This window comes from Calonectris borealis, chromosome 3 (genome assembly GCF_964195595.1).
Source record: "Calonectris borealis chromosome 3, bCalBor7.hap1.2, whole genome shotgun sequence".
NCBI lineage: Eukaryota > Metazoa > Chordata > Aves > Procellariiformes > Procellariidae > Calonectris > Calonectris borealis.
In genome coordinates this window covers 117,606,600-117,632,388 of record NC_134314.1, presented here as the reverse complement: position 1 = coordinate 117,632,388, position 25,789 = coordinate 117,606,600, and the positions used below count along the sequence as shown (strand labels likewise).

At 40.1% G+C, this 25,789-nt stretch overlaps 2 protein-coding genes across 2 annotated transcripts in view; one reads left to right on the top strand and one right to left on the bottom strand.

The window, feature by feature from the left end:
• Positions 1–1,108: 1,108 nt before the first annotated feature.
• Positions 1,109–13,801, bottom strand: MDH1 (malate dehydrogenase 1). Its single transcript, XM_075147604.1, has 9 exons — positions 13,581–13,801; positions 7,535–7,633; positions 7,114–7,210; positions 5,949–6,124; positions 4,431–4,553; positions 4,128–4,304; positions 2,413–2,526; positions 2,107–2,196; positions 1,109–1,742 (listed from the first exon to the last, which is right to left on the bottom strand). The coding sequence occupies exons 1-9, from the start codon at positions 13,581–13,583 to the stop codon at positions 1,617–1,619; spliced, it is 1,005 nt and encodes a 334-aa protein (XP_075003705.1). The 5' UTR covers positions 13,584–13,801; the 3' UTR covers positions 1,109–1,616.
• A 3,380-nt stretch (positions 13,802–17,181) lies between these two features.
• The window catches only part of WDPCP (WD repeat containing planar cell polarity effector), a 159,003-nt gene continuing 150,395 nt past the window's right edge, over positions 17,182–25,789 (top strand). The window contains exon 1 of the mRNA XM_075147603.1: positions 17,182–17,264. The gene's annotated coding sequence lies outside the window, so the exon portion shown is untranslated. The remainder of the gene's footprint in view (positions 17,265–25,789) is intronic.

Here is a 25,789-nt window from a genome sequence, read left to right as displayed (position 1 = left end):
GCCTCCGGCCTGTGCTGCAGCAGACATTCCTATTATCTGAAACGCTGCTTTTCCCTCTCAACTATTTATGTGTATATATATGTATATATAAGTTTTTGCTGCATCACTGTCACTGTACTTAATAGCTAATAAGACTATGACAGCAGACTTATTTTTAAAGATAAGCTTATTGATGTTTGCCGATTTATTTTATATTCTAGTTGATAAATCCTCAAAGAAACCATTCAATTTGCTTCGAATTGAGTTTAAACTTTTTTTCTTTTTGTCAAAACAGTTCTACTTTTTGAATCCTCATTTAAGGACAACAAACCAAAAAACGGAAATGAGATGACTCGAGATATGACAGACCCAAGATTTACTTTAGTACAAGGCAGAAGCACTTACATTGGAACAGGACAGACAACTTAGCACTGACATTGTGTGTGAGAAAAATCCCATTATTGTGAGAGTTTGCACTCTGCAAACAGGGCAGGAAGTTATTTAAGGTGCTTAGAAAACAAATAGAACAGGTAGTACACCTAAGAAATTCCCAGAACAACAAACCTAGTTTAAATCCCTTAAGTCTACGTAAGGTGGGTTACTACAGTAGGAACAGACAAAGCAGGAGTCTAGAAGAGTTACAGAAACATCCACCTGTGTGTTTGCAAAGGAATAATTACAGTACAATATATTTGAAATAGCTTCCTGAAATTAAAATGTTTGTAGGCTGCACTAGGAAAATTGTCAAGCAAGTATATTAACCTCACTTGGTCTTAACCAAGTGAGTCCTTGTCTCCTGGGACAAAAGGCTTTGAAGCTACAATCAAATTAGTACTGAGCTACGGTACCAACACTGCTTTTGAACTGTAGTGCTGGAATACAAATCTGCCTTTAGGCTTTTGTGTCTGATGTTGACAAAAAGCAATGTTGCCTAGGAAAGACAAATGGAAGTGCTACTCATGAATAAAGCTTCTTAAAACTAGTTTCCTCTCAGTTTCTTAAAATAGGCCTTCAGGTTTTTGGTTTGGTGTTTTTTTGTTTGTGTTTTTTTTTTTTATGTTGTACTACCAAATTCTGCTAGTTACATAACTAAAACATACCATAAAGAGCAACAGACTACTCTTAGCCATTATGTGATTAAGCATCTTTTAATATTTCTATTGACAAACATTGTAAGCATAACCAGAGTGAACAGTATATACTTGGAGCCTGTTCAGTGATAAACTTGAGTCACTGAACTACTGGTTCAAGAACTATTGGCATTCTAATTTCATTCTCAGGTGAGCCATAGGCTGCTGAAGTGATCACGGACTAGGACGTGTTCCAATAGTGCCAAATTCTAATCAAAACTCAGATTGTGCGTTAGTAGCCAAGGCTGAGGCAAACAATTATTCCGTATCATACACAGAAAGCAACTAGTATTGAACAGAACGTTTGGTCAACAAACTAGTTTTACTTCTTTAATAATCTTTTTGCTAATAACTCAATAGGCACAACAGTACCAGTAAGCACATGAACTTTAAAATGCACAATTGCCACAGACAGTTGACTTCAATACAGGAATAGTGTTTGGTAGCTTAGAGACGACTTTTAGATTCTTCCACTCTTAAATGATTTTGTATTTCCTCATCACCTAGTCATGCACTGGAGAGGAATTCCACAGCAGTCTCCTTCTCTTCAGTTAACTCCTTAGCAGTCAGATCCATCTTCTCACGAGAAAAATCATTAATAGGAAGACCCTCAACAAACTTCCAGGTCTTGTCCTGTTTGAAAACAAAAAGCGCCTCCATATGAGAACAAGCTTCATTCAGTCTGCACGAAGGAAACTTTGCAGCCTAAGAAACAAAGTTTATGGCCTTAAAAAACACATCAGGCAGAAGTTAATTTTGTTTTCAGATAAAGAATACAACCAGCACCAGCTAGTCATGTAAGATTCTACTCTTCTATCAGTACTTGTTTGACAACTACTACAAAATGGTGAATAATGGTCCTGCCTGTGAAAGACTGCTAAAACCCCCGCGTCCCAGCACTGCAGTCCCATACTAAAAGCACAGCTGTTAACTAGCTCATGTGACAGTTCAACTACGTCTTGCAGAAGATACTTAGATTTAAATACAATCTAGTTACCTTGATCACAACAGGGAATGAATATAGCAAGTCTTCAGGAACACCATAAGAATTTCCATCAGAAATTACTCCCATGGAAACAAATTCCCCCTGAAAACAGAAGAGGAAGGGATAAATACATTTTTCGCTGCTAGAAGCAAGCAAAATTTTCATTTCCGATGTACTGCATCTCCTACGACACACTTTATTCCGGAAAAAAGACAGATTCTTCCCCCTCTCAACACACATACACACTTGAGGTCAAAGACACCGGCATGTAATCAAAGCATTAGGCAAACAAGCACTTACTCAAGAGCAACATCTTACCGCTGGAGTGCCAAACCAGATGTCCCTCACATGATCACAGATAGCTTTAGCAGCTGACATTGCACTGGACAGCTTCCTAGCCTTAATAACAGCTGCTCCACGTTGCTGAACAGTCTGCAATTAAGAAAAAACCCTAAATGGTAAAGCAGCAAAATCTTGGCTTGGTCTAAACACTGTTAGTAAATGCCATAAGGAAAGATCGCCTTACAAACATTATTTCAAGATACAGTTCTATCACTAAACGAACATAGCATACAATCCAGAAATACAGTCTAAAAGAGTTTTGCCAAGACAAGAACATCAAGAACATAATGGATTATTTCAGAGGCTGGCTCATTTCTTAGTACCCGCTTTACAGCTAGCAGCCCACTAACTTCTTTCATACCAATCAGATGCTTCAAGCTTTTACCACCAAGAGACTTCATGTTCATCAACAGTAACAGATGTCTCGGAACGACACTGGGAATTAAGGGGTTTTTGCTGAATACCAACGTGAACTACTTGCTGGTCTCAATCCTACAATATTTAATGCATAAAATTAATTTAATTCCTGAAGATAGCTGAACCTACCTCCCTATACTCAAGTTTATATTCAGAAATTTTGTACTTAAGAATTGCACTTCTTGGAATTAGAATAGCTTCTTAAATTTACATTATTTTTCTTTTAATAAATTTGGTAAGGCTATATGCCACCCAGACCCCAGTCTAAAAAGCAGGAATTATGAAATCTCCTTATCTTAGGCAACGCATTCTAGCATAGCCCAGTACTGCAACGTACCTAGAAGGCCAAGCCAGTATCCTGCCTTGGCCACGTTAAGATACAGCAGCATCAAGGACAAGGACAGGTTTCTGCTTACACTCTGGCTCATGAACTTTGCTTGCCAGCATACAATCATTTATTCTGTAGCAACAAGCATGAAGTGGAATAAGCTATATCCAAAAACAAGATAGGACAAAGCACGGTCGTATGACAAAACACACCCTCAGTCCCAAACTAAAGGTGCCTCGGCTAAGATACAGTCCCTGGCTGTCAGCATGCCAGTAACATTGCAATACCAAGCAAAGCACAGCTACTTGGGAGTCAAGGGCTTTAGTGATCCTTGTTTCACTTCATATTGCATTTAGGTAGCCTGTGCTCTTGATCAATTAATACCATTATTTTGTTTTACTACCCTACATTATTATTTATTATTACCCTGCGTTAAAACATTTGCAGGTGTTTTCTAGATTTTTCAGATTACTTTTCAGAAATGCTGCTGCTGAGGCCAGATTTGGAAAGCATGTGTGTGTGTGCGTGCGCATGCATGTGCAGGGGAAGGACTGCTGGGCTTTTTTTTGGTGGGTGGGGAGCAGTAAATGGAAGATCTTCCTACTTCATCCGCAAAGCTGCCCACAAAAAAGTCACCATAGTAAACTGTCAATGGTGCTTGTGTGCCAGAGGAATTGTACCTAAGCTCTGATCAAACTTATTTTTGTTGAATCATTTTAGCACTTCAAATGGCTTTTTCTAGTAGTATTTACATAAGTTCCATAATGCCTTAAATTTTTCAAAACCAAATAACTGATAGAGACAAGCTATCTGAAGATGAGTTATTTTAGTGAGACAAGAAGAGCTGCTTCACTCAGTCAGTCATTTACATAGTTTACAATTTCATATGAGGTTAGGAAGAAGCAGAAGCACAGAACAACCATTTAAAAAAGTCCCAAGATCTTACCAGGATAAAGTCTCCCTTCAGCCAGCTGTCGTCTTTTATAGCTTCATAAACTCCAACTTCTTTTCCTTTCACATTTACTTTCGCATGGTTAACATCTGGATATTGAGTGGAGGAGTGGTTGCCCCAGATGATAACATTCTTCACATCATTAGCAGTCACACCAAGTTTCAGAGCAATCTAATTGCAAATTAAAGATATCCATTGTATTAACTTCAGCCTGTCACAGCTTCGTTGAAAGCATTGCTCTGTTTGTATTTAGCAGAGACAACAGAAAGCATTCTACTTTGAATAGGCCCTTTTTACCTGAGATTTAGCTCTGTTGTGATCCAAACGAGTTAAGCAGCTGAAGTTTTCCTTTGGTATTGATGGGGCTGACTTTGATGCAATCAGGCAGTTAGTATTTGCTGGATTCCCAACTACCACAACCTAAAAACGAAAAAGAGGAAGGGGAATGTGGAACGATGAAGCTGTTTCTGCAAAACAGCTCCCTCAAGTGAAATACATGGCTTTGCCTTCAAAAAAACTATCAAAAAGCTAAGTTTTCTAAATCTCTTTGTTGTCTTCAACAAGATTTTTTATATGTGCATTGTTCATAGTCACCGAATCTTTTATAACTGCACAGAAAAGTGTTTTCTAGCTATGCATCTTTTTTATAATTTGAAATTCAGATGTGAGAGAGAGCAAGACTTCTAGGGAAATCTGCACACGGACCCACAGCCTGGCTTCAAACCCCATGCTACTAGATACAGGGAAAGCATGATACATAGACACTAGTCGGCTCACAGTGAATTCACCATCACCTTTTAAACAATTCCTAGACTGGCTGCCACTGCTTTATATAATTGCTTTATAATTAAGAAAGCCAGAACAGTTACTTATCTCGGTGTTCATAGGCAGTTAGAAGTAAAATATTGCCTGAACTTAGATCAATTTATTACTATAGAAAACTGATTTTTATTCATCCTTCATCTACTAATGTGCCTCAAATGATTAATGTCAGGCTCCATACACTATCAATCACACAAGCTAATCTGCAAACCTCCCTTTGTATTCCCCTTTTGAAAATGAGTTCAGTAAATTTTCCATTACCCTGCAATAGTTATATTGATAGTTTTTATTCCAACTGTATAAAGAAGCAAACAAGTCTTTAGAAGCAGTAGGAAGTTCATCAAGAGGAAGCAGACATTAAAAAGTCAGTTACAAAGCACAGTCGGAGTCTGGGCCTGAGATTAAGAGCAGTAGGAGAGCGGCTACATGATCCCATTAACTGTGCTGAAGGAATCTGAGAGAGAACAATTAAAAGCTTCCAATGCTCTAAAGACCAAGATGCAAACAACCTAAATAAAGCCGATTTTTTGTGCAACTGTAATTCCATATTGATACTGAAGTTAAGGGTCATTATGTTAAATCCACAGATGGATATCAGGTAGGCAGCTGCACGTAGATAATTTAGTTCTCCCAGAGAAGAGCGACAACGAGCAAAAGACTGCTTTTTATTTTTTTATATAGGTTTGGGGTTTTTTGTGGGGGGTGGAGGGTTGTTTTTTTTTTTTAGAATTGCTGGTAACTAGTTCAGGGATGTGCGGACTACAGCAATACAATGCAAGACTTACCTTTTTCACCAAACAAATTAAGGACTAAATCATCTACCCATTTAACATACTATATCTCATCTAACCTTGACTGTGGTATAATTTCCAGGGTTTAAGGAAAGGAATGCCTGCACTGAATAGGCTCCTGCTTGCGCAATATCATTCTACAATGTATTTAGATCTCTACATAACGCAGAGTTAACTTTTTAAATTCAGTTTCTATATTCACCTTGACAGTCTTTTTGGCATACTTGTCCAAGGCTGCACCCTGAGACTTGAAAATTTTCACATTTGCTTTGAGTAAATCCTTCCTCTCCATGCCCTCTCTCCTTGGCATGGAGCCAACCAGAATTGCTATGTCAAGGTCTTTGAATGCAACTTCCTCCTTGTCTGTTGGAATGACCTCTAAAAAAAGGAAACAGGAGGGGAAAAAAAAAGTAAGATAAATATTCATGGCAAAGTGCTAACGGGAATATTCTTTGGTTCATAAATAGTATCCTAGCTGATCTGACAACACCACCACCTTCCCCTTCCAAAAATACAAGTATAGTCATTTGGCCCTAACTCCACTGATTAGAAACTGTTTACTGTCAAGTATTTATACACAAATATTTATCAAAAGCTTTAGATATAAATTCTGAAAACACAGGAGAAATCTATGTCAAAAGATACCTTTCATGTGTCTCTCTCTAGATATTTATACATATGTATATATGCATATTAAACACATGTATGCATATATGCTGTTCTTCACTTTTACAAAAAAATTCTTAGAGGCAAGTATCAACACAAATGAAGTTTTCCTCCCCCTTTAACAATTCAAACTGAAGAAGGTTTGATAAGTACAAGTAGACGAGCTGGTAGCTACACATTTTTTAAAGTACTGTAATAATTACAGTAGCATCTACTGGCTCCCTTTCTTCTGCTTGTTTAGATTTATCAGAACCTAACTTGTTCACATGCCTTGATGAGCGATTTTTCAATTTGTGTCTTTATGCAGAAGATATTTCTAAAGACTAGAGGGGTTTTTTTACGTAGTAAAGGCATGTAAGCGTATCTAAAGATTCATTGTTATTTTACCACTAGGTCAGAATACAATGCATAAATGCACAAGCATCTGACAATTTGTTGCACATGCTGACAACCCAGGATTAGATGATATAAACCAAAACCCAGGTATCTGCGTAGTCAATTCTTTACCCAAAACCCATTTTATGACATTCTTCCTAGCTTACAGCCTAAGTTAAATTAAATTATCTTCCACAAAATATAAAACAAAGAAAGAACCATCTAATATTTTCTTCTGCTTAAGTTCCTGCCAGCTACAGGAACTCATAAATGCAATAGTTGTACTAGAACGTCTTGTAGGTATAAGAAAAATTTCTTTTGGCCACCTCTCAGCAGCGGTAGAGCACAGTCCTGCAGCTCCATCACTACACCTTCCAATACAGTCATCATGGGGGTGATATCCAGCAGCACAAGAACAAGAGGCTGTAAAGAAAGAAATGGTTTAGTGCAAGTTGCACGTAATCTGTTTCGAAAACGAATTTGTCTTGTTACCTGTTAGAAACTGCTATCTTGTGCAAGACTTAAAATCCATTTACAGAAAACTGAAAAACTTCAGCACGACCAACAACTGAAAGCTTGCATAACAGAGCAGGACTCCATTTTCACCACTTACAGAATAAATTACTTGCATATTGATAAACCATTCTGAGTGTCTACAAGAAAACAAGTCTCAGGGACTGCAGTTCTGACATCAGCTTATTCATTACTGCGCAGCAGAGACAAGTGATAATTCAGTGTAAGAGTTACCTGTTCTTTGCCAAAGACATCTCCCTTGGCAATGCTGTAGAGCAGCGAGTAAGCAATCTGCCCAGCAGCTCCAGTCACCAGGACTCTGATAGGTTCACCCTGCAAGAAAGTTACGGAGACTTACCCACAGCTACAGAGTGCAGGCTCACACCATCTGAGTGGGGTAAAAATTAACAGCTACTACAGAAACAAGGTTATGATTATTTAACCTGGATGAAAGCATGGGCCTAAATGTGCAGCAGGGCCAGCTCCTGGGATCACACTTCTGTTCTGCTAGAATCAACAGCAATTTCTCTACTTGCTTTTACAGAAAGAGACCACACTTGCAAAAATATCCCTAAGAATCGTTCCTGGAAAAGCTTCCAAAATGCCAGGAATGACAATCTATTCGAAAAACTTTATATTCCTTTTAACAATGCTGCCTTTTTAGCATAAGGCGTTACATTGTGTACCCACTCATTAGATTACCCATTCATACTTCAAACTTACTACAGAAGTTTTACAAGCTACCACATTTCACCAATTTTCAGATTCTTTCAATTTTGAGGGCTGTTTCCATTAAGCATTTTGAATGCTTACTTGCAACCAAAGACTTATTGAATGCCAGAAACCACGGAATCTAGTGGACTTGAAACTGCTGCCTCACTAAACTGTTATGCAGCAATTTAACAAATCCACAGACAAAAGCTACTTTAGGGACAAATACAGACACTAATATCTATAATACAACTGTCCATTGTTAAACTGACCCAAAACTCCAGAAGAGTGGGAGAAGACTGCCAACACATTGCTACATTGCAAATAGGGGAAAAAAAATGGCTTACCCTATAGCAAAAGTCCATTTTGTTAAGCAGAACCAGGACTTAGAATAGAATCATAGAATCATACAGGTTGGAAAAGACCTCTAAGATCATCGTGTCCAACCGTCAACCCAACACACCATGTCCACTACACCATGTCCCTAAGGGCCTCATCTACACGTCTTTTAAATACTTCCAGGGATGGTGACTCCACCACTTCCCTGGGCAGCCTGTTCCAAGGCCTGACCACTCTTTCAGTCAAGAAATTTCTCCTAATGTCCAGCCTAAACCTCCCTTGGTGCAACTTGAGGCGATTTCCTCTTGTCCTATCGCTTGTTACTTGGCAGAAGAGACCAACACCCACCTCGCTACAACCTCCTTTCAGGTAGTTGTAGAGCGCGATGAGGTCTCCCCTCAGCCTCCTCTTCTCCAGACTAAACAACCCCAGTTCCCTCAGCCGCTCCTCATAAGACTTGTGCTCCAGGCCCTTCACCAGCTTCGTTGCCCTCCTCTGGACACGCTCCAGCACCTCCATGTCCTTCTTGTAGTGAGGGGCCCAGAACGGAACACAGTATTCGAGGTGCGGCCTCACCAGTGCCGAGTACAGGGGCACTCCAGAGGTTGTTTAATATTGAAAAGGGAAAACATGCCAAAACATGCCACATTCAGAACCCAGTATTTTGTAAGCCTGTTTTTTGTATCTCCCTTTTTCCCTAGAGGGAATAGGGCTGAGGCAGATTGTGCTAGGACAGGAACAAGCAGACTCCGACCAGCCTGCCGGAATCCCATGCCCACTTTTTCAAATAATTAAAAGATGGTCATTTGAATTATGGTCAAAACAACTTCCACATTCAATTATGTCTGAAGTGATTTAATTGCATACTGGGCTACATTATGAAAAGTGTAGCTTGCAGAGCAAAGGCAGGCATTTCACCTAGTGCTGGTGATTGCAGCTGGAATACTGAGTCCAGTTTTGCGACCCTGAGTTTTAGAGGGATGTTGAAAAACTAGAGAGGGTCCAGGCAAGCATCACTCAGATGGTTAGGGCCTGGAGTTCATGTCTGAGAAGATGAATCTGAGGGAGCTGGGCATAGTCTGGAAAGGGAGAGGACAAGGGGTGATCCAACAGCAGCCTACTACTACTTCAAGCAAGGTTACAAAAATAACATTGCCAAACACCTCTCAGTAGTGGCAGATGGCAGAACATGGGGCAACGGCTACAAATTAAGAGAAAAATTCTTGATTAGGATGGTACTGCTGCACTGGAACAGGGTACCCAGAGAGTCTGTGCAACCTTCATCCTCGGTGGTTTTCAAGACCCAGATGAAAAAACCTGTATGACCTGATTTAGCAGTGGCAAAAGCCTTGCCATCAGGCTGGACTGCACAACCTCCAGACTCAGAGCAAGAAAGAGGTCAGACTGGATGACCTCTAGAGATCCTTTCCAACCAACATTCCTGTCATCGATATTTATAGGAAAGCCATTTTGGGATTTGAGTGTATCCTCTCTGCAGAAGTGACCAGCCAAGCACAGCTGCATCAAGCTAGCATTAGATAACTATAAAAATGAGGCCACCTACCCCATTTTACCACGTACTAGATAAAATGAGACTGTAAGTGATGAAGTTAAACTACTGAACTCACAGATTTAGACCTCAACATGATTTTGCCTTCATTATGGGAATGGTTCTTTAAATATTTGGTTAAAATGGCTACCAGTTATGGTGTTGGACTTCATTATTTTCTTTTGAACCTGTCCTACTGCGAGTCTCATCCCTGAAACCTATCAAAACTCCATGAAGAGGGGAAGGAGAGCAGACAATCGATTATTGCTGGTTTAAATCTCAAAACTAGTTTTGGCACACTATGCTTGAGTTGGGACGTTATACCATCCAAATGTACCATAATGTCTGAATGATGATGGGCAGCACAGATTAAGATGTGTATCAGATTTTAAAGCCAACTTTTCAGCGTGTTTTTAAGGAGAATCTACATTTGATTTATGTAAAAGGAACAATGAACACTCTTTTAAGGCAGCTAATCATATTAGTCAGGAAAATAAGTACTGGAAAATTACTGTGCTGCAAAACCTTGGCCTGGCAAAATCCCATATCAGCAGCATATAAAAAGTGATCCCGTGCTAAACGTGCTATTCCAGAAGTCACACAGATAACAGCAGAACACATTTTCTTTGAATTACATGGTATCTGAAATCAACTGTGAATTGATTTCTGAATTTCCAGTGAAAGGAACAAAGATTTTAAGACGTTAGGCTCTTTCACCTTTGCAACCTGTGAGCCAATCTAAAGTCATGTTACAAAAAGGGGAAAGTCAATGAGAATTTTATCCACTATATGCACTTTATATGCTAATCTGATTTAAACAAAAAATGTCAATCTATCCAGTAGCATTACAGTGAGTATTTAGCATAAGAATAGGAGAGAGAAGGAGTGGAAGATAAAAAGGCAAGTGGAAGATAAAAAAATAGGATTTTTTTTTTTTTTTTTTTTACTAAGACTGACTTAACATTTAGCCTTGTTAAAAAAAAAAAATCCTTCAGTCATGACTCAGCTCCACCTTCTCAAAAAAGCTATGTTTGCTTACTACCATCCTTCCTGTTCTCCCCCTATTTTGGGCTGGAGGAGGGAGGAAGAAACATAAGCTAAAATAGAGTGAGGAGTACTGCCTACTTGTTTTTTCTCTCCAAACCTTCAGTACATTGGATTCAGATATAAGTTTTCCCTGAACCCCCCTGCCCCTGCAGCAATTGTGAATAATTAATATCAAAGAAATTTTCATGCTCTCTCAATTCCAGGAGCTAGATTAACAAGTCAAAAATGTTGTGCTTCTTACAAAATATAGTTAACTCTCCCTGGAAAACTTACATCACATACAAAAATCGGTATCATTGAGCATCTGAGGCTACTTTTGGAGGTTGGATGTTTAGAGAAATGAGTAGCTCCCCAATGGAAGTTGTAGGCTCCACGCATTCATGTTCAGGCACTTTAATCCATGACTTGGCTCCTGCACTGGGCTTCGGTAAGAATACTTTCACGCTGTGGTAACTACAGAGGTGACCTTTACTCACTCTCCGGTATACAAGAACTAGAGGACAAATTAAACGACGTCTAACTGAACTATTTAGTTTCAAAGCCTTCCCCACTTCACGTACAGCTGATGTATAGTTAAAAAGTTTTAGGAAACAGAGTAGTAAAGGTAATGATAAAAGGAAAGGAAAAAAAAAAGCGAACATTGCATCCCCAGATACCCTTCTCCCTCTAATTCAGCAAAGATGTAGGATTTCTCCCCCTCCTAAATTATCACAAATAAAAGTAAAGCTTCTGATACCAAAAGAGGAAGCTGTGGGCTCTACGCCCTCCCCCCGCACACACTTTGGCTTAAGAACTCAGTGCCTAAATTATCTCTGTGATTACTGCTGATACTAGCAGACCAAAAATATTAGTGCCATACATGAAAATAGCACTACATTGCAAAACTGATTCAGGAGGTTACAAAGGTAAGTAAAAGTGTAATATGAAATAACCCACAATCTATCAAATGTAGCAACAAGAAAATCTATGTCCCATCTACACAAGTGATGGACTTTGCATTACTAATTACCGTTATAAAAGACCTCTATAAACATTACTGATAAACTTAACTCTCTGTAAAATATCATCAACCTAATGTTATTCCTGAATGTTAAAGCCAACTAAGCTATCCCACCTTGCTTGACAAGAATGCTTTAAGCATTAAATTAAACTGTATCTCCTCAAAAGTCTAAAGCCTGCCTAACAAACTTTCCCTTTACTCTTCTCTCTTTAAAGCAGAGTTGCAGTGACAATAAATGTATTTCGAAGTGTGGTAGAAAGTATTGGCAGCCCCAGCAGCACTGTGGTTCACAGACTGAAGTCCAAAGGAATTCTTTCCTTAAGAAATGACCTTGAGACAGGTGCCCTTAAAAACTTTTTCCATTTCATTTAGCTAATAGCAGTTGCATCAATAGACACATGATTTTGTTTCAGAAGTTTAAAGCCTTTGCCCAACACCAAATGCATAATTAGAATGGTGAAAGTAAGATAAAAAACAGTAACATTCTAAAAAGTTTGGGCACCAAACTAAGTTTCAAATAGCAGTTCTCCTGGAGACCAGCAAATTCATAGCAGCCAATGTTTTGAAAGCTCAAGTACAAACTAAAACGTGGTGCCTTGTGGCCACTCCTGAGAATCCGTATTTTTAATAGAAATAAGAGTGGAGAATTAGGATAGATGAAGTTTACAGATTTCAGTATTTTTTAGCATATAGCTGAAATAATAAGCCATGTTTCAGAGCATGCAAGCATCTTTTCTATAGCAAAGTACCAAAAGAAAAGGTTTGAATAACAGAGTATAAAGTCTAGAAAAACATGGAGATTTTTTATGATTATAAAGGAAAGCAAGGTCTCTCTGCAAGTTTGTGTGTGCATCTATATATATGCAGAGAAAAGCAAAGCAATCCAGTTCACCTGTGTAACCTCAGGACAAGAACTAGGACTCCTTGACAATCTGGAGACCCTACACAAATAGCTGGATTTCCAACAGCAAGCAGGGATGAAACACGAGAGAAAAACATTTTACAGGCGTTTCCCCTTGAGGTAACACAGAATTGCACCCAAAACCTTTCATGCCTCATGAAATTAAGGAGCAGGCATTCCCATCTTCTCGAAGGCAACGTCGCCCACCACGGGGCTCAGCGAGGCGCGGGCTTTAGGAAAAGGCGCGATTAAGCCGCTGAAGGGCCAGCACCAGCCCAGCGAGGTTCGCTCCGCTCCACTCCACCGGAGTGACCCCAGCGGCCCCGCAAGCCGACCTCCCCCGCACCCCAGTAAAGAGAAGCCAGAGACGATGCTAGGCCGGCATGGCAGGGGCCGACACCGGCCCCCAAGTCCCCGGGCTGGAAGAAGGTCACCCCGGCGCGGTCTCCGTGGGGGCTGAGGCGAGCCCCGGGCCGCCGCCAGGCCCGCTTCCTCCCGGGTGCCAGGAGCACCTTCAAGTCACCCCCCCGGGGCCTTGCGGCGGCGCCGTGGGCCGCCCGGCGAGGAGGAGGAGGTGGGGGGGGGGCAGGGGGAGCCGGCGCCATTTCGCAGGCACCTCCGCCCTACGGGAGCCCCCTGCACAACCGCCCCGGCGAGGGGGCGCAGCCCGCCGTCACCCCGCCCCAACCGCCGCCTAAAGGGAGCGCCCCCCGCCGCGGGGAGCGGTACCGACCATGGCTGAGCGGAGCAGCGGGTCCGGCAGCCTCGAGGTCACCTCTACAGCGCGACTGGAGCCGCGACAGCGCCGCGCTAAGGTACCGCGGAGGGGCGGGGCGCGCCCGCTCCGCGCGGCTGCCTGGGTACTGTAGTCGCGGTTCCCGCCGCCCCGCGCAGCTCAGGGCTGGGGGAGAACTACAATTCCCAGCGTGCCTCGGGGCACGCGCGCCTCGCCCCCGGACGCTATTGGCGTCGTGGCAGCGGTTACCCGCCCCCTCTCGCCCCATTCATTGAAGCGCAGAGCAGCTCTGCTGAGAGCCGCTAGGGGGCAACAGGCGGCTCCCTTCGTTGCGCATGCGCCCGTGGGAGATGAGGGCCAGGGGGTTGCGGCAGCGCAGGCATTTCTGTTTGCGCATGCGCCAGGCGAAGGGCCGGACTGCGCGCTTTCTACTCAAGTGCGGGCAGAGAGGCGCATGCGCGCGGGAGGAGACACGGGCTGGGGACGTCGAGCGCCGCGAGAGAGCGTGGCTGCTGCGCGTGCGCAGGTGGCGGTGCTTCAGTGGTTGCTAGGTGACGGGGGTACGGGGAGCGGCGCGGGCGGGCGAGACCCTGGCACTGGCGGCGCCAGCGCTCCCGCCCCCTTTCCCCGCCCCCGCCCCGTCTCCTCGGAGCGCTCGGTGGGTTCGGGTGCGCGGCATGGCCGTGCCCTTCCCTGGGGTGGGCATCCCGGCGGGGCCGGGCCGTTTCCGGGCGCTACCTGTAGGCCCCCGCCCTCCTGCGCCCGCCCTACCGGCGGTGCGCGGCCGTTGGGCAGCGCCCGCCACCTCAGTGAGACGGGCGGGGTGGGGAGGGGGGCGCGCAGGCAGGGAGCTCCTCTCCTCAGGCCGAGCCCTGGGCGCGGTGAGGGCGGGCAGAGCTTTCCCCTTGCTTTCTCCGCGCCGCAGCCTCTTGCCCGGTTTTCCCTCAGGCCCGGCCTCTTCCTGGGAAGCTGTCTACGAGCGCCCGCGCGTCCCGGGAGCCCAAAACCGCTGCCCTCGGGTGCTGCCGCTGGCTCCCGTGCAGGCTCCGGGTTTCTTTCCTCGCTTCCTCTCTCCCTGCTGCCTGTGGCACCTTTCTTTCGGCCCTTCAGGAGAAGGTGCATAGCTAGTGTAAACTTTACAAAATCCTGTGAGCTTGCGCTTGGCCGTTTCCTTTTATTTACTTGCAGTAGGGAAGACCGAGAGCTTACCTGCGCTATTCTGCTGTTAAAAGTGTGACTAAACTAGTGATCTGTTTGTACAAAAATAAAACTATTCATTTAGTTGTATTTTGGATTGTTGACTGAAGTAAACTCTTTCGGTCTGTGCCTAAAGTGAGGCTGATATTGGCATAAATACATCAGCAAAAAACAGATTCCTAAATTCTGTTGTTATGCTATAAAAGAGAGTCTTGGATGCACCATTGATTTTTTTTTTCCTCAGATCCTGACAGGGTTCCTTATTGGACAAATTCTGTAATTTAGTTAAGTCTTAAGTGAAGTCTCACTTGTTCGAATATTTTTCTGCAAGATTAGTTTTAAATCTTACTGTAGTCCTTATAGTCGATTGTATTTTTTTTTTTAAACAATCTAAAGAGCGTGTACATTTACGCAATTTCTTCTTCAGTCCTCAGACAGAAATAAGAAGTTATTCCTTTAGGGCAGTGGATGTAATACGTAAATATTTATGCTTGTCATGCAAAGTGTTCTCATTTTAGCGAGTCTTGTTGCTAATCGTGCTCATGCCACAGCTCAAAACTTCCTGTGGCTTGAACAAGTCTTTAGCTGAACTTCTGACAGCTCCTGCAGTACAGAAAACTGCAGTGTCAGAGTTGAAGGGATACAGTCATACCTAGTTTATTTTAAATGTCAAACTATACTGATTTATATCAGTTAATAACCGTACATTTTTAACATGAATGAAGATTGTACCTTAGTTCCCTTCTGGGGATGAATTTGAAAGCCAAATAGCTGCAAGCAAAGCTGAGGTCTGGCTTGCTGTGAAATGTAGAGAAGCTTGGTAAGTAGAAGGGAGCTTGTTTTCCAGTCACATTATTCCAGAGTGTCCTAAGATGCTTTACCGTAGTGACTAACCTTTTTCTCACCCAGACATTGTACAGACTTAATTAACACTATTTAAGATTATTTAAGATTTAAATGTACACAAAACCTGATGTGGACCTGCATAAGGTAATTTCCACTCAGCATAATCAGTTCAGTTTAAATTGATTCCTTATCAATTTTCAGCTAAAGCAATGTTAGCATGCTGTAAACTGATTTGTGTGTGTCAACATAGCAGATTGTATTGGTTTAATGGATTTCAGTTAAGCTAATCAAACTTTCTCATGTAAGTAAGGCTCCGTTTTCATTCTCGCTCATTTTTTGCCCAAGCTTGTGCTCCTTGTATTATTTCTTGTTGAAGATAACAACATGTCTTGTGTTGAAAGTGATTTGTAATGAATAGGATGCAAAGGCATGTGTAAATGCTTTTGTTTGTCAGACGAATATCAGTTTATTTTAAATCTGTTCCCAGTATAATTAGTCTGAGATAGAGTTAAATTGGTTTAAGACTGTCTGCACTGTCTTTTGTGATGATTTAACTAAAGGGACCTTAAAGTTTCGCCTTTTATGATTGTGGTGTAATTTTTAAATTTAGCGAAACTTAACAGTTCTACTATTTCCTTCTTACTTGGCTTAAATTTTGTTTCTACTTGTTAAGCTTTAATATATTTCAAGGAAAATGTAAATGCGCGAAAATAAATGAGAGATGCTTTTGTCTCCCCATCTGGTTTTTACAACTCCTTTTCCTGGTGTTTATTAGTTTTTAAAATATATCCTTTGCTTCTGGATAGAAGCCTTCCTGGTGTTGTAGGAAGTGTTGGTTCTTGGTAGTGTTTCTCATGCTGTTAAATCACGCCACTGTCTTCAGACTGTTGTCACTGTAGGAATCTATAAACATTCAGTGTTCATGTTTCTGCAATGCAATCTTCCAAATCCGTGCTCTTTATCTTCAAGAAGTGTGGTGTATTTGACTTATTTTTGCTGATTTATTAGTCTTACCACCTTTTCAAAGTTTTGGATATTTTCATTCTAAATTTACTGCTGTTTTTCCTGTCAGCTTTGTCACAGTCTTCGGATTTCCTCCAGTTTGTTATTGTCTCATAATTTTCTTGCCAATTTTGAGTCTTCTGTTGCCAATATTTTTTTGAGATCATAAGGTGTTGGTGTAATTTTTTAATATTCTTTAACGCTTCCCCCATGTTTTATTAGCATGTGTCTTTTACATAGTGCTTTAAGCCAAAGAGCTGCATAAATGGAAACATATTACATGCAAAAGAAGTAATGGAAATTTAGAGTGCATGTGGATTGGGCTCTCAGCTAATTCGTGAAATACATTTTACAGTTTTTGCACTCAAAAGATATTGAATTACTTGGAAATTGGTGTAATTAAACAACACACTTAATACTCAAGATGTTTTAATCTCCATTTTGCGGGGATTAAGTATTATTTTTCAGGACAACTAGTAGTTTTGAAGGGTAGTTTGCCAGAATTCTCTCTTAATTTTTTTTGTATTTTAAAATGAATTATTCTCTGTTAACAGCTGGCTGTGTTCTTTAACTGTATTTTGGATGGGATTTTCTTTTTCTTCATTGCCATCTATAGAAATTGATGAATTTTTTTAGGTAAGTTTTACACTTAATTTTCAATAATTTGTGAAGTTATCTTTTTATTGTCTCCATGTAAAATACAGTTTTTCTTTTATCTCATGCATTTACTTACCATTTTTAATACAAAAACATGTTTCTTGTATCTAAGTCTGTGTGATATAATTAACGTTTAAAATGTTTAAGACTACATAAAAAAATTAACTATATAATTGCTGGTTTCAATCCTAGAAATAATAGTAGAATTGGAACGGTTTTGGAAGCCTCTTCTGGGTTATAATCCAACGGAATAATAATAATACTAATAAGGGATTTTCCAGAAATAAAATAAAGCATTAAAAAACCCCACTGTAATGGGATTAAGAGGATCAAAAGCTATTTTTAAAAGTATGTGAGAAATCTGTAATAGAGTTTAAAAATGACAAAGACATAGATATAAGCAAGAACAATTAAAATCTTAGTTTAGAAAATGAAACTAGATACACTTTTGTTAAGAATTTATATTTTTATACATGATTTTTTTTTTGTATTCCTAGTGTTAATGACCAAAACTAATTTTTCACTGTTCATTTCTAAACTTCAGTTATGTGATACTGCATAGACACTAAATGGTATGAAGAAACTTGTGTATCTAGAAATCGTTTATAACACTGATTTTTTTTGCTATGGTTCAGCAAACTTTTTTAAAGAGAAATTTTACCTTCTATGGAACTGGTTCCACTTTATCCTATGGCTTCATTTTTACTTCTTAATAGTTTAGTTGGGTTTTTACATAATTAGATGTTATTAATCATTCATTAATTGCTTATACAACCTTTAGTATGTTTTAAATAGGTAGATAGGATGCCGTAAAACATCCTGTACTCGTGCCTACTGACTATGAAGAGACACAAATGATGTACAGCATGCTTGTAGTATGTATTAGTAATCTTTATGAACTATTCATGAGTCAAATCCTAATAAAAATTGTGACCAGAATGTTCTTTTTTGTTTCTTATTTCTAAGTAGGTTAATAGTACAAACAACTATTGTACTTTTGCCAGAGAACACTGTAACAGTTAAGGCCGCCTTTGCTGTCTGTGCGTAGGTAGATCTCAGGTGCTTGGTCTGATGCTTATAGGCCTCAGGTGCCTGGAGCGCACTTCAGGAATTGCAGGGCTCCCTCACTGGCTAGGGGTTGTGATAGCGCAGCGGCTTGATGATAGCAACCCCATTGTAGACAAAGCTGAGAGATTCTGGAAAATCTATTATCGTCTACCGTCTGTGAACCATTTTTGGAGGATTTTCTTTTCACAGTTCTTAGAAGTACAGAGTATAGAGAATGCCTGTTAAAAAAACCAAAACAACTAAAATGCGCACACACGCGCGCACGAAGACTTCGGTATATTGGCTGTAAATTCAGCAAAGTTGATCTCTGAATTATTACAAATAGAACAGAAGAATTGTGTTCTTGGTGTATGAGAAATAGGCTTACTGGATTCTCTTTTACCTTAACACAAATCTGTCTTTTTCTTGGTTGAACAGACACTTTGTGACAACAATATGGATTTTCTACTCACTAATGTCAATGTGTGGAGGAGGTTGATTGTGACTTGTAACTTCTGAGTGAATTAGGTACTTCTTCCCATGGTAGGTGAACTGAGGTGGTAGATGTTTTTGCAAATCCTTGGGAGATGGGAAATGGAAAGAGGGGAGGAGTAAAATCATCCTTTGCAAATAAGAGAATGGCATGAGTATGACAGAAAGTGCTTTTCTATATTTGCTATCTGGCTGTTCTGCTAAGCCAGCTTCCAGACCATAGAACCTAAATGCACATTTTGTGATGAAAACTGCCAATGTGTAATCTGGACATCGTGGATTCAATTAGTTAACTACTTGAAAGTACATCTAAAGATACCTTTTTCCATGCAGACTGTATAAAAGTAATAAAGCAATTTCCTTGGGAAATGTGACTTCCCAATTAAAATGCAACAAGAAGAATGTTAGGTTATGGACTCATGTAAAAAGAATGTCACCTGTGCATTGATCACAAGAAATGGTACATTTCCTTGGTTCATTCGATTTTTGGAGTGTTATGAAATTGTTGTATCAATAAGGTGGGTTTCCAAGGCACATGCATTGCATTGCTTCTTTTTGAGAAATTTGAATGAAGATTGTACCAGCCCCTTTTAATATGTTCCTGTTCAGCAAAACTAGCAGGTTAATGCATTAGCTGTAAGCATGTAAGTAATTGAAAATCTGCTTTTTTATGAACATCTAAAAATTATCTTGGCATTGTGCAATAGCTTCTTCATTCCGTTTCCTCTTGTTTTATAAAACCTAGTAAAAGTGTTGATGTGTTTTAGACCCAATCAGAAGAGGGAGGTTGGTATTCTAAGGAAGAAATGACTTGTTTAACAATTCAAGTTCTACAAAACCAAACCTTGTAATCTTAAGTTAATTCATTACAACAATTTAGAAAAAACACCACCACCCCAAACCCAAAAACTAGACTTAAACATTAAGCTGATGTCATTGAAAGTGTTTTAAAATGAAGTAAGCATTTAGTCAAGTAGCAAAACAGCTTCTACTGAAAGTAAATGTTTGCTTTTTGTCTTAAAAGACTTTCTTTTGCACTTGGTCATGATAACCTGATAATCAAGGAATAAATTTTGATACGAGAAGTTACAAGCCATAATGATTACTTTCTGTTTTTTTAGACTCAGTGCAGGCAGGTGAATTCATCTGCTTCCTTTATCCATCCCTTCCATGTCAGAATGACTGATGGATGCTTTTCCATGCCTAACCTATCACATAATTACAAGTGCTGTTTTCATTAAGGTTATTTCTATGAATTATGATCACACAGTTTGCTTAAAATATTTCAGCTTGCTTTACAATATCCATTTGTATTTGGTTTTGTATTTTCACAGAACTAAGTTGTTAATAGCTGCCATTATGCAGATTGAATTTTTCTCCCTTTTTTTCCCCCCAAGTATTGAATGATGTTTTAAAGAAAATATCAATACAAATATCTGGGGAGGGAGAATGATGTCTTATGATGTTGACTTTTTGAAGTTAATTGTTTTTTTGTTAATTTCTTTACAGAAGGAAAATACTGCTAAATTTTTATCTTGATGACATTGTTCATATGTGAAACATAATTTTAAAAATATGAATTTATCAGTAATAAGCTTAAGAGCAAAATAAACACTTTGTTTCCTGTATAGAGGTTTTTCTGCTGCTTCACAGAATCATTTTGGTATCTGGCCGGCTTTTGGAAACCTTATCTGAATTGATTTTTAAGCAGCAGCAGAGTCTACAGATGGCTTTAGTGTTGCTTATAGTACTGTCCACATTCAGTGTTTTTACTGATCCTTGAGGAAAGAAAGAAGAAATTGTATTTATTCATTCTGCTCATGTAAACACAAGTACTCAATTTCTGCACATGCTTGTATTCAATCAGTTGCACACTGTAAGGCTAAACTGTCCCCGCCTCTTAATGAAAGCGTAGGCCCATGAATCCAGCTGTGTGGCGTCTATTGGCCGTACCCATGCTACATAACTTTGAGTTTCCTGCAGCTCCAAAACACGCATACAGATATTTTTGTTGGTTTTTCAATTCAGAGTGTCGACGAGGGTTATGTTGGAACCCATGAGAATGGTTTTCTTGCAGCATGAGACTGAGGATCAATGTTTAGAACTTTTGGGCATGTCATGAAGGCATTTAGAGTTGCCTTATCTGGCTGGGATGGTGTTGAGGAATTACTTCATTTGAACTCATGGTAGTTATACTGTCTGAAGCAGCGTTCCAAGCCATTTTGAGGGGAATTGGCAGGCTTTGTGTAGGAGAGCACCAAGGAGTGAGTCTGCATGTGCCCAGTATGAATGGTAAGGGAACCATGGCCATGGAACAAAATCGGGAGCATGAACACTTATATTGTGGACACAAATGATGGAAAAGAAAATAGCTGCATCTGTGGATGAAGGAGACTTCTCCACGAAGTAATCAAGCAAAGGGAATCATGATTATATCTTTTTCTGGTTTGTTTCTAGAATGATACAACTTTGCCTTTTTGTTAGGCTTAATTTGCAGTCTACCCTTACCTGTATTGAGTAACCATGGTAATGCACTAACACATGTATGGTGAAAAGGTTGGATCTTAATTGGATAAAAGCCTTTTGAATATTTTGAGTCCTATTGGAAAGGTGTTACTCTTGACTATATAGTAGAATATATACTTCTAATATAGGCAAAACCATGTACATTTATTTCATGACAGGTAATCCCATTTATTTACAATAATGGGACAGATACTGTTTTTCAAGTTGCCTGCTGTCTGACTTAGGAGAATATAAAGTATTGCTATGAAATGGCCTTTTCCTTTTATAGCTGTCTGACATCCAGGGTCTAGCCTTAGTGTATTAGTCAAGGGAGCTAGAAATACACCACAGTTAAATTACGGGTTTGTATCTCCAGGTGGTGCTTGAATTCATGGTTGAAGACTGTAGAAATTAATTTTGCTAAAGCAAGAAACAACAGGACATTAAGCTACTATGCCAGCTTTAGATGTATGCTTCAAAAATTTTTTGCTGCTCAGCATTATTCAGTAATCTTCAACTCAAATTGCAGGAAATATTTGAAATTCCATTCTAACAATATCCAACAGAGAATATTAAAGAAGCATTAAATTTCAAATGCCTGAGGGAAAATGTTCTCTTGCAACACCGTGGGCATTTGGATCTCACTAGTATATGGAGTATTATAGTCTAATATTATGCTTTACTTGGTCTAAAATGAAAGCCCAATTTTAATTCTATCTCCAAAAACTTGGCATACTGCAGTGAAAAATAATTTATTTGAATGTTGTTTTTTAATACATTGCAACTAACTTTAAAGCTTCCTCATATAAGACTCCCACTATGGCTTTTTGTAATCTGACTCTTTCATTAAAACTTCAAATATACTCCCAAAGACTTATCTCAGTTCTTTCATTGCTAATTTACAAGTTATAAGATGCTAAAGTTACCACAGAAGTTTTTCTCATTCTATGCAATTTTTCTCTTCAGACAAAACTTTAGAGTATCTTTGTAAATATATAAAACACCAAAACAGAGGATGAATACACTCTTAAGAGACAGGTCATATGCAAATACAAAATGGGGTTTAATGATATATTTACACAATTCTGGTCTGGTTAATTTGGCAAACCTGTTAGTGAACTTAACTCAAAAAAGTGCTGATTAAACCTTTACGTTTTTATAACCTGTATATGCCATACTTGATAGCAAAGCTGTTTCAGAAGTGAGTCCCCAGCTTACAAGATTCTGGGGAAAGAGCAGAAGAGTATTTCTAAAAGGTTTAGAAAATCTCTAGCATGAATATATTTCTTTCCATATGATGAAGTATCTCAGAGCAAGGGCAAGTGGTATGTTTCTGTTGGAAAATTAAGATCTACAGTCTTTAGAGAAATAGTAGGGTTTCTTTCCACCTGTAGCTGACTTTTTTCCTTTTTGCACTTTTGACTGATGTAGACAGAGTAGTGTCCAGGAAAATGTGGATATTGTGATATTTCATACCTGCTGAGAGTTTCACAAGAAGCAGGTTTTTTAACAATAGTGGACCAGTTGCCTGTGAAATTGGACCATTGTGACTTGCCTGACAAATCAGACTGGGGGGGGAACGTGATTTAAAGACTTAAAAACTGCAGAGAGGATTCGAAAGAACAGCGTACTCCAGATAGTTTAAGATACATAATAAATGCAATTTAATAAATGGTTTTGTCTTTCATCATGTGGATATCAGGACTATGAGTATAGGTATACATGTATATCATGCATATATTAACCTATTTGTATAATGTAGCCATGTGGGACATAAATTAATGGTATTTCATTAACAGTATCATTAGTTTAAGTGCAATGCTAGACTCGGTTCTTGCCAAATTAATGTCACTGATTTCTGTAATGAAAGCTAGTGGAATATCGCAGCCCTGCTGCGAGACCTGCTGTCACTGCTGGGAACTCCATTCCATACTGGTGGACACCAGCTTGCCTGCTGAGGGCCACTCATGGGCTCTGAATTACCACATACCTTTTAATAGGAGCTGAGGCCTGCTGAAGGTTGATAGGCTGACTGTCCATCGTAGCTGGTCTCAGGCAGTTGTACCCAAACTTCTGAGCAAGTAGAGTGAGACACTATCTTGCAGATGTAGTTGTCGTTGTATAAAGTCTGAGAGATAATTATCTATTTGAATGCACCTCTTAGAAGGCAAGAATATCCACCTCAGGGCAATAACACCTTCTTGCTATGTAATTTTTGGACAGAAATGACCAAACTCTTAAGAAATGCACTTTTAAAGAATATTTGGCATTTTTGGAGGACAATTAAGTGATTTTGTAACTGTTGAGCCTGTCTTCCTTGAGAAATGGAAGGCTTGTAAAATGCATTAGAAATACACGTTGAAAGAATAAGTCTATATGGACTTCAAAATCAGTCTTATTACATGGCTTTATTTCTGATTTTATTGTCATAAAAATTTTGTGTAATTATATTTCTTTGATAATGGTTATATTAAGTGACTGTTATTTAAATAATAGTATGAAGAAAAACAGAAGCAAATGTAAAGCTTAATGTGCTATTATACGAAGCTATTTCCATTCTTTCTTACCTGAGCTGTGGATTTGTGCTTCCCAATCCATTGTTTTGCCAGTTTTTGTTCTGATAACTTGACCAGATGCAGTGAATGTAATGCAGTGAGTTGTAAGGAATTGCCTACTGCTTTTATGGTAGAATCATAGAATGGTTTGGGTTGGAAGGGACCTTTCAAGATTATCTAGTCCACCTCCTGTTCTGGGGGGGAGCACATCTCTTCCTTTAGATAAGGTTGCTCAAAGCCCCATCCAGCCTGACCTTGAGCACTTCCAGGGATGGGGCATCTACAGCTTCTCCAGGCAATCTGTTACAGTGTCTTACCCCCCTCACAGTAAAGAATTTCTTCCTTGTATCTAATCTAAATCTACCCTCTTTCAAATTAAAACCATTGCCCTTTGTCCTGTCACTACAGGCCCTCATATAAAAAGTCTGTCCCCATCTTTCTTATAAGCCCCCTTTAAGTATTAAAAGGCTGCAATAAGGTCTCCCTGGAGTCTTCTGTTTTCCAGGCTAAACAATCCCAACTCTCTCAGCCTTTCTTAAGAGGAGAGGTGTCCCAGCCCTCCAATCTTTTTTGTGGCCCTCCTCTGGACCCGCTTTAACAGGTCCATGTCTTTCCTGTACTAGGGACCCCAGAGCTGGATGCAGAACTCCAGGTGGGGTCTCACCAGAGCAGAGTAGAGGGGCAGAATCACCTCCCTCGACCTGCTGGCCACGCTTCTTTTTATGCAGCCCAGGGTACAATTGGCTTTCCGGGCTGCAAGTGCACATTGGCGACTCATATCTGTTTTTTCATCTACCAATATCCCCAAGTCCTTCTCTGCAGGTCTGCTCGCAATACATTCATCCCCCAGTCTGATACTGGTGATTGCCCTGACCCAGGTGCCAGATCTTGCGCTTGGCCTTGTTGAACTTCATGAGGTTCACATTGGATTGCTTCTCAAGCCTGTCAAGGTCCCTGCGGATGGCATCCCGTCCCTCAGGCATATCAACTGCACCACTCAGCTTGGTGTCATCCGCAGACATGCTGAGGGCGTGCTCGATACCACTATATTATTAATAAAGACATGGAGCAGTAGCGGTCCTGAAATGGACACCTGAGGGATACCACTTGTTACTGATCTCCATTTGGATGTTGAGCTGTTGACTGCAACTTTTTGGATGTGGCCATCCAGCCAATTCCTTATCCATCCATCAAATCCATATCTCTCCGATTTAGAGGCAAAGATGTTGTGTGGGACTGTGTCAAAGGCCTTGGAGAAGTCAAGGTAGATGACGTCAGTTGCTCTTCCCTGGTCCACCAACACAGTCACTCTATCATAGAAGGCCACCAGATTTGCCAGGCACGATTTGCCCTTTGTGAAGCCATGTTGGCTGTCTCTAATCACCTCCCTGTCATCCATACGCCTTGACATAGCTTCCAGGAGGATCTTTTCCATGATCTTACAGGGCACAAGGAGAGACTGTCACACAAAGCAGAATGGTAAATAGGCACCTTCTGTGACAGTGTATATACATCATTACATGTGAGGAAGCAGACAAGTTTTTTAAGTGTTTTTTAGATATTGAAAGAGTTCCTTTGTAAATGTAATTAATACATTCAAATTGAAACAAAATTCTTAATGATGTAATGTCAGTGAATGAGGTGCAGCTTGTGACAGAATTTATGTGAAAGCTCAGAATGTTCATTGAACACTCTGCTGGCAAAATCCCGTATCTGTTAGGAGTGCTGTTAACTTCATTACTGTTTCAGCTTGCTGCAAAGGTCTCTTCATGTGTAATTCAGTGTAAGATTGGTATTGGAAAACTCGGAACACAGTGCCATTCTTGTGTTAAAATACAAAATTCAGACAGATAATGAAATAGTGGCATTGGTAGCAGTTTCATTTGAGTAAATACTTAGGTAGTA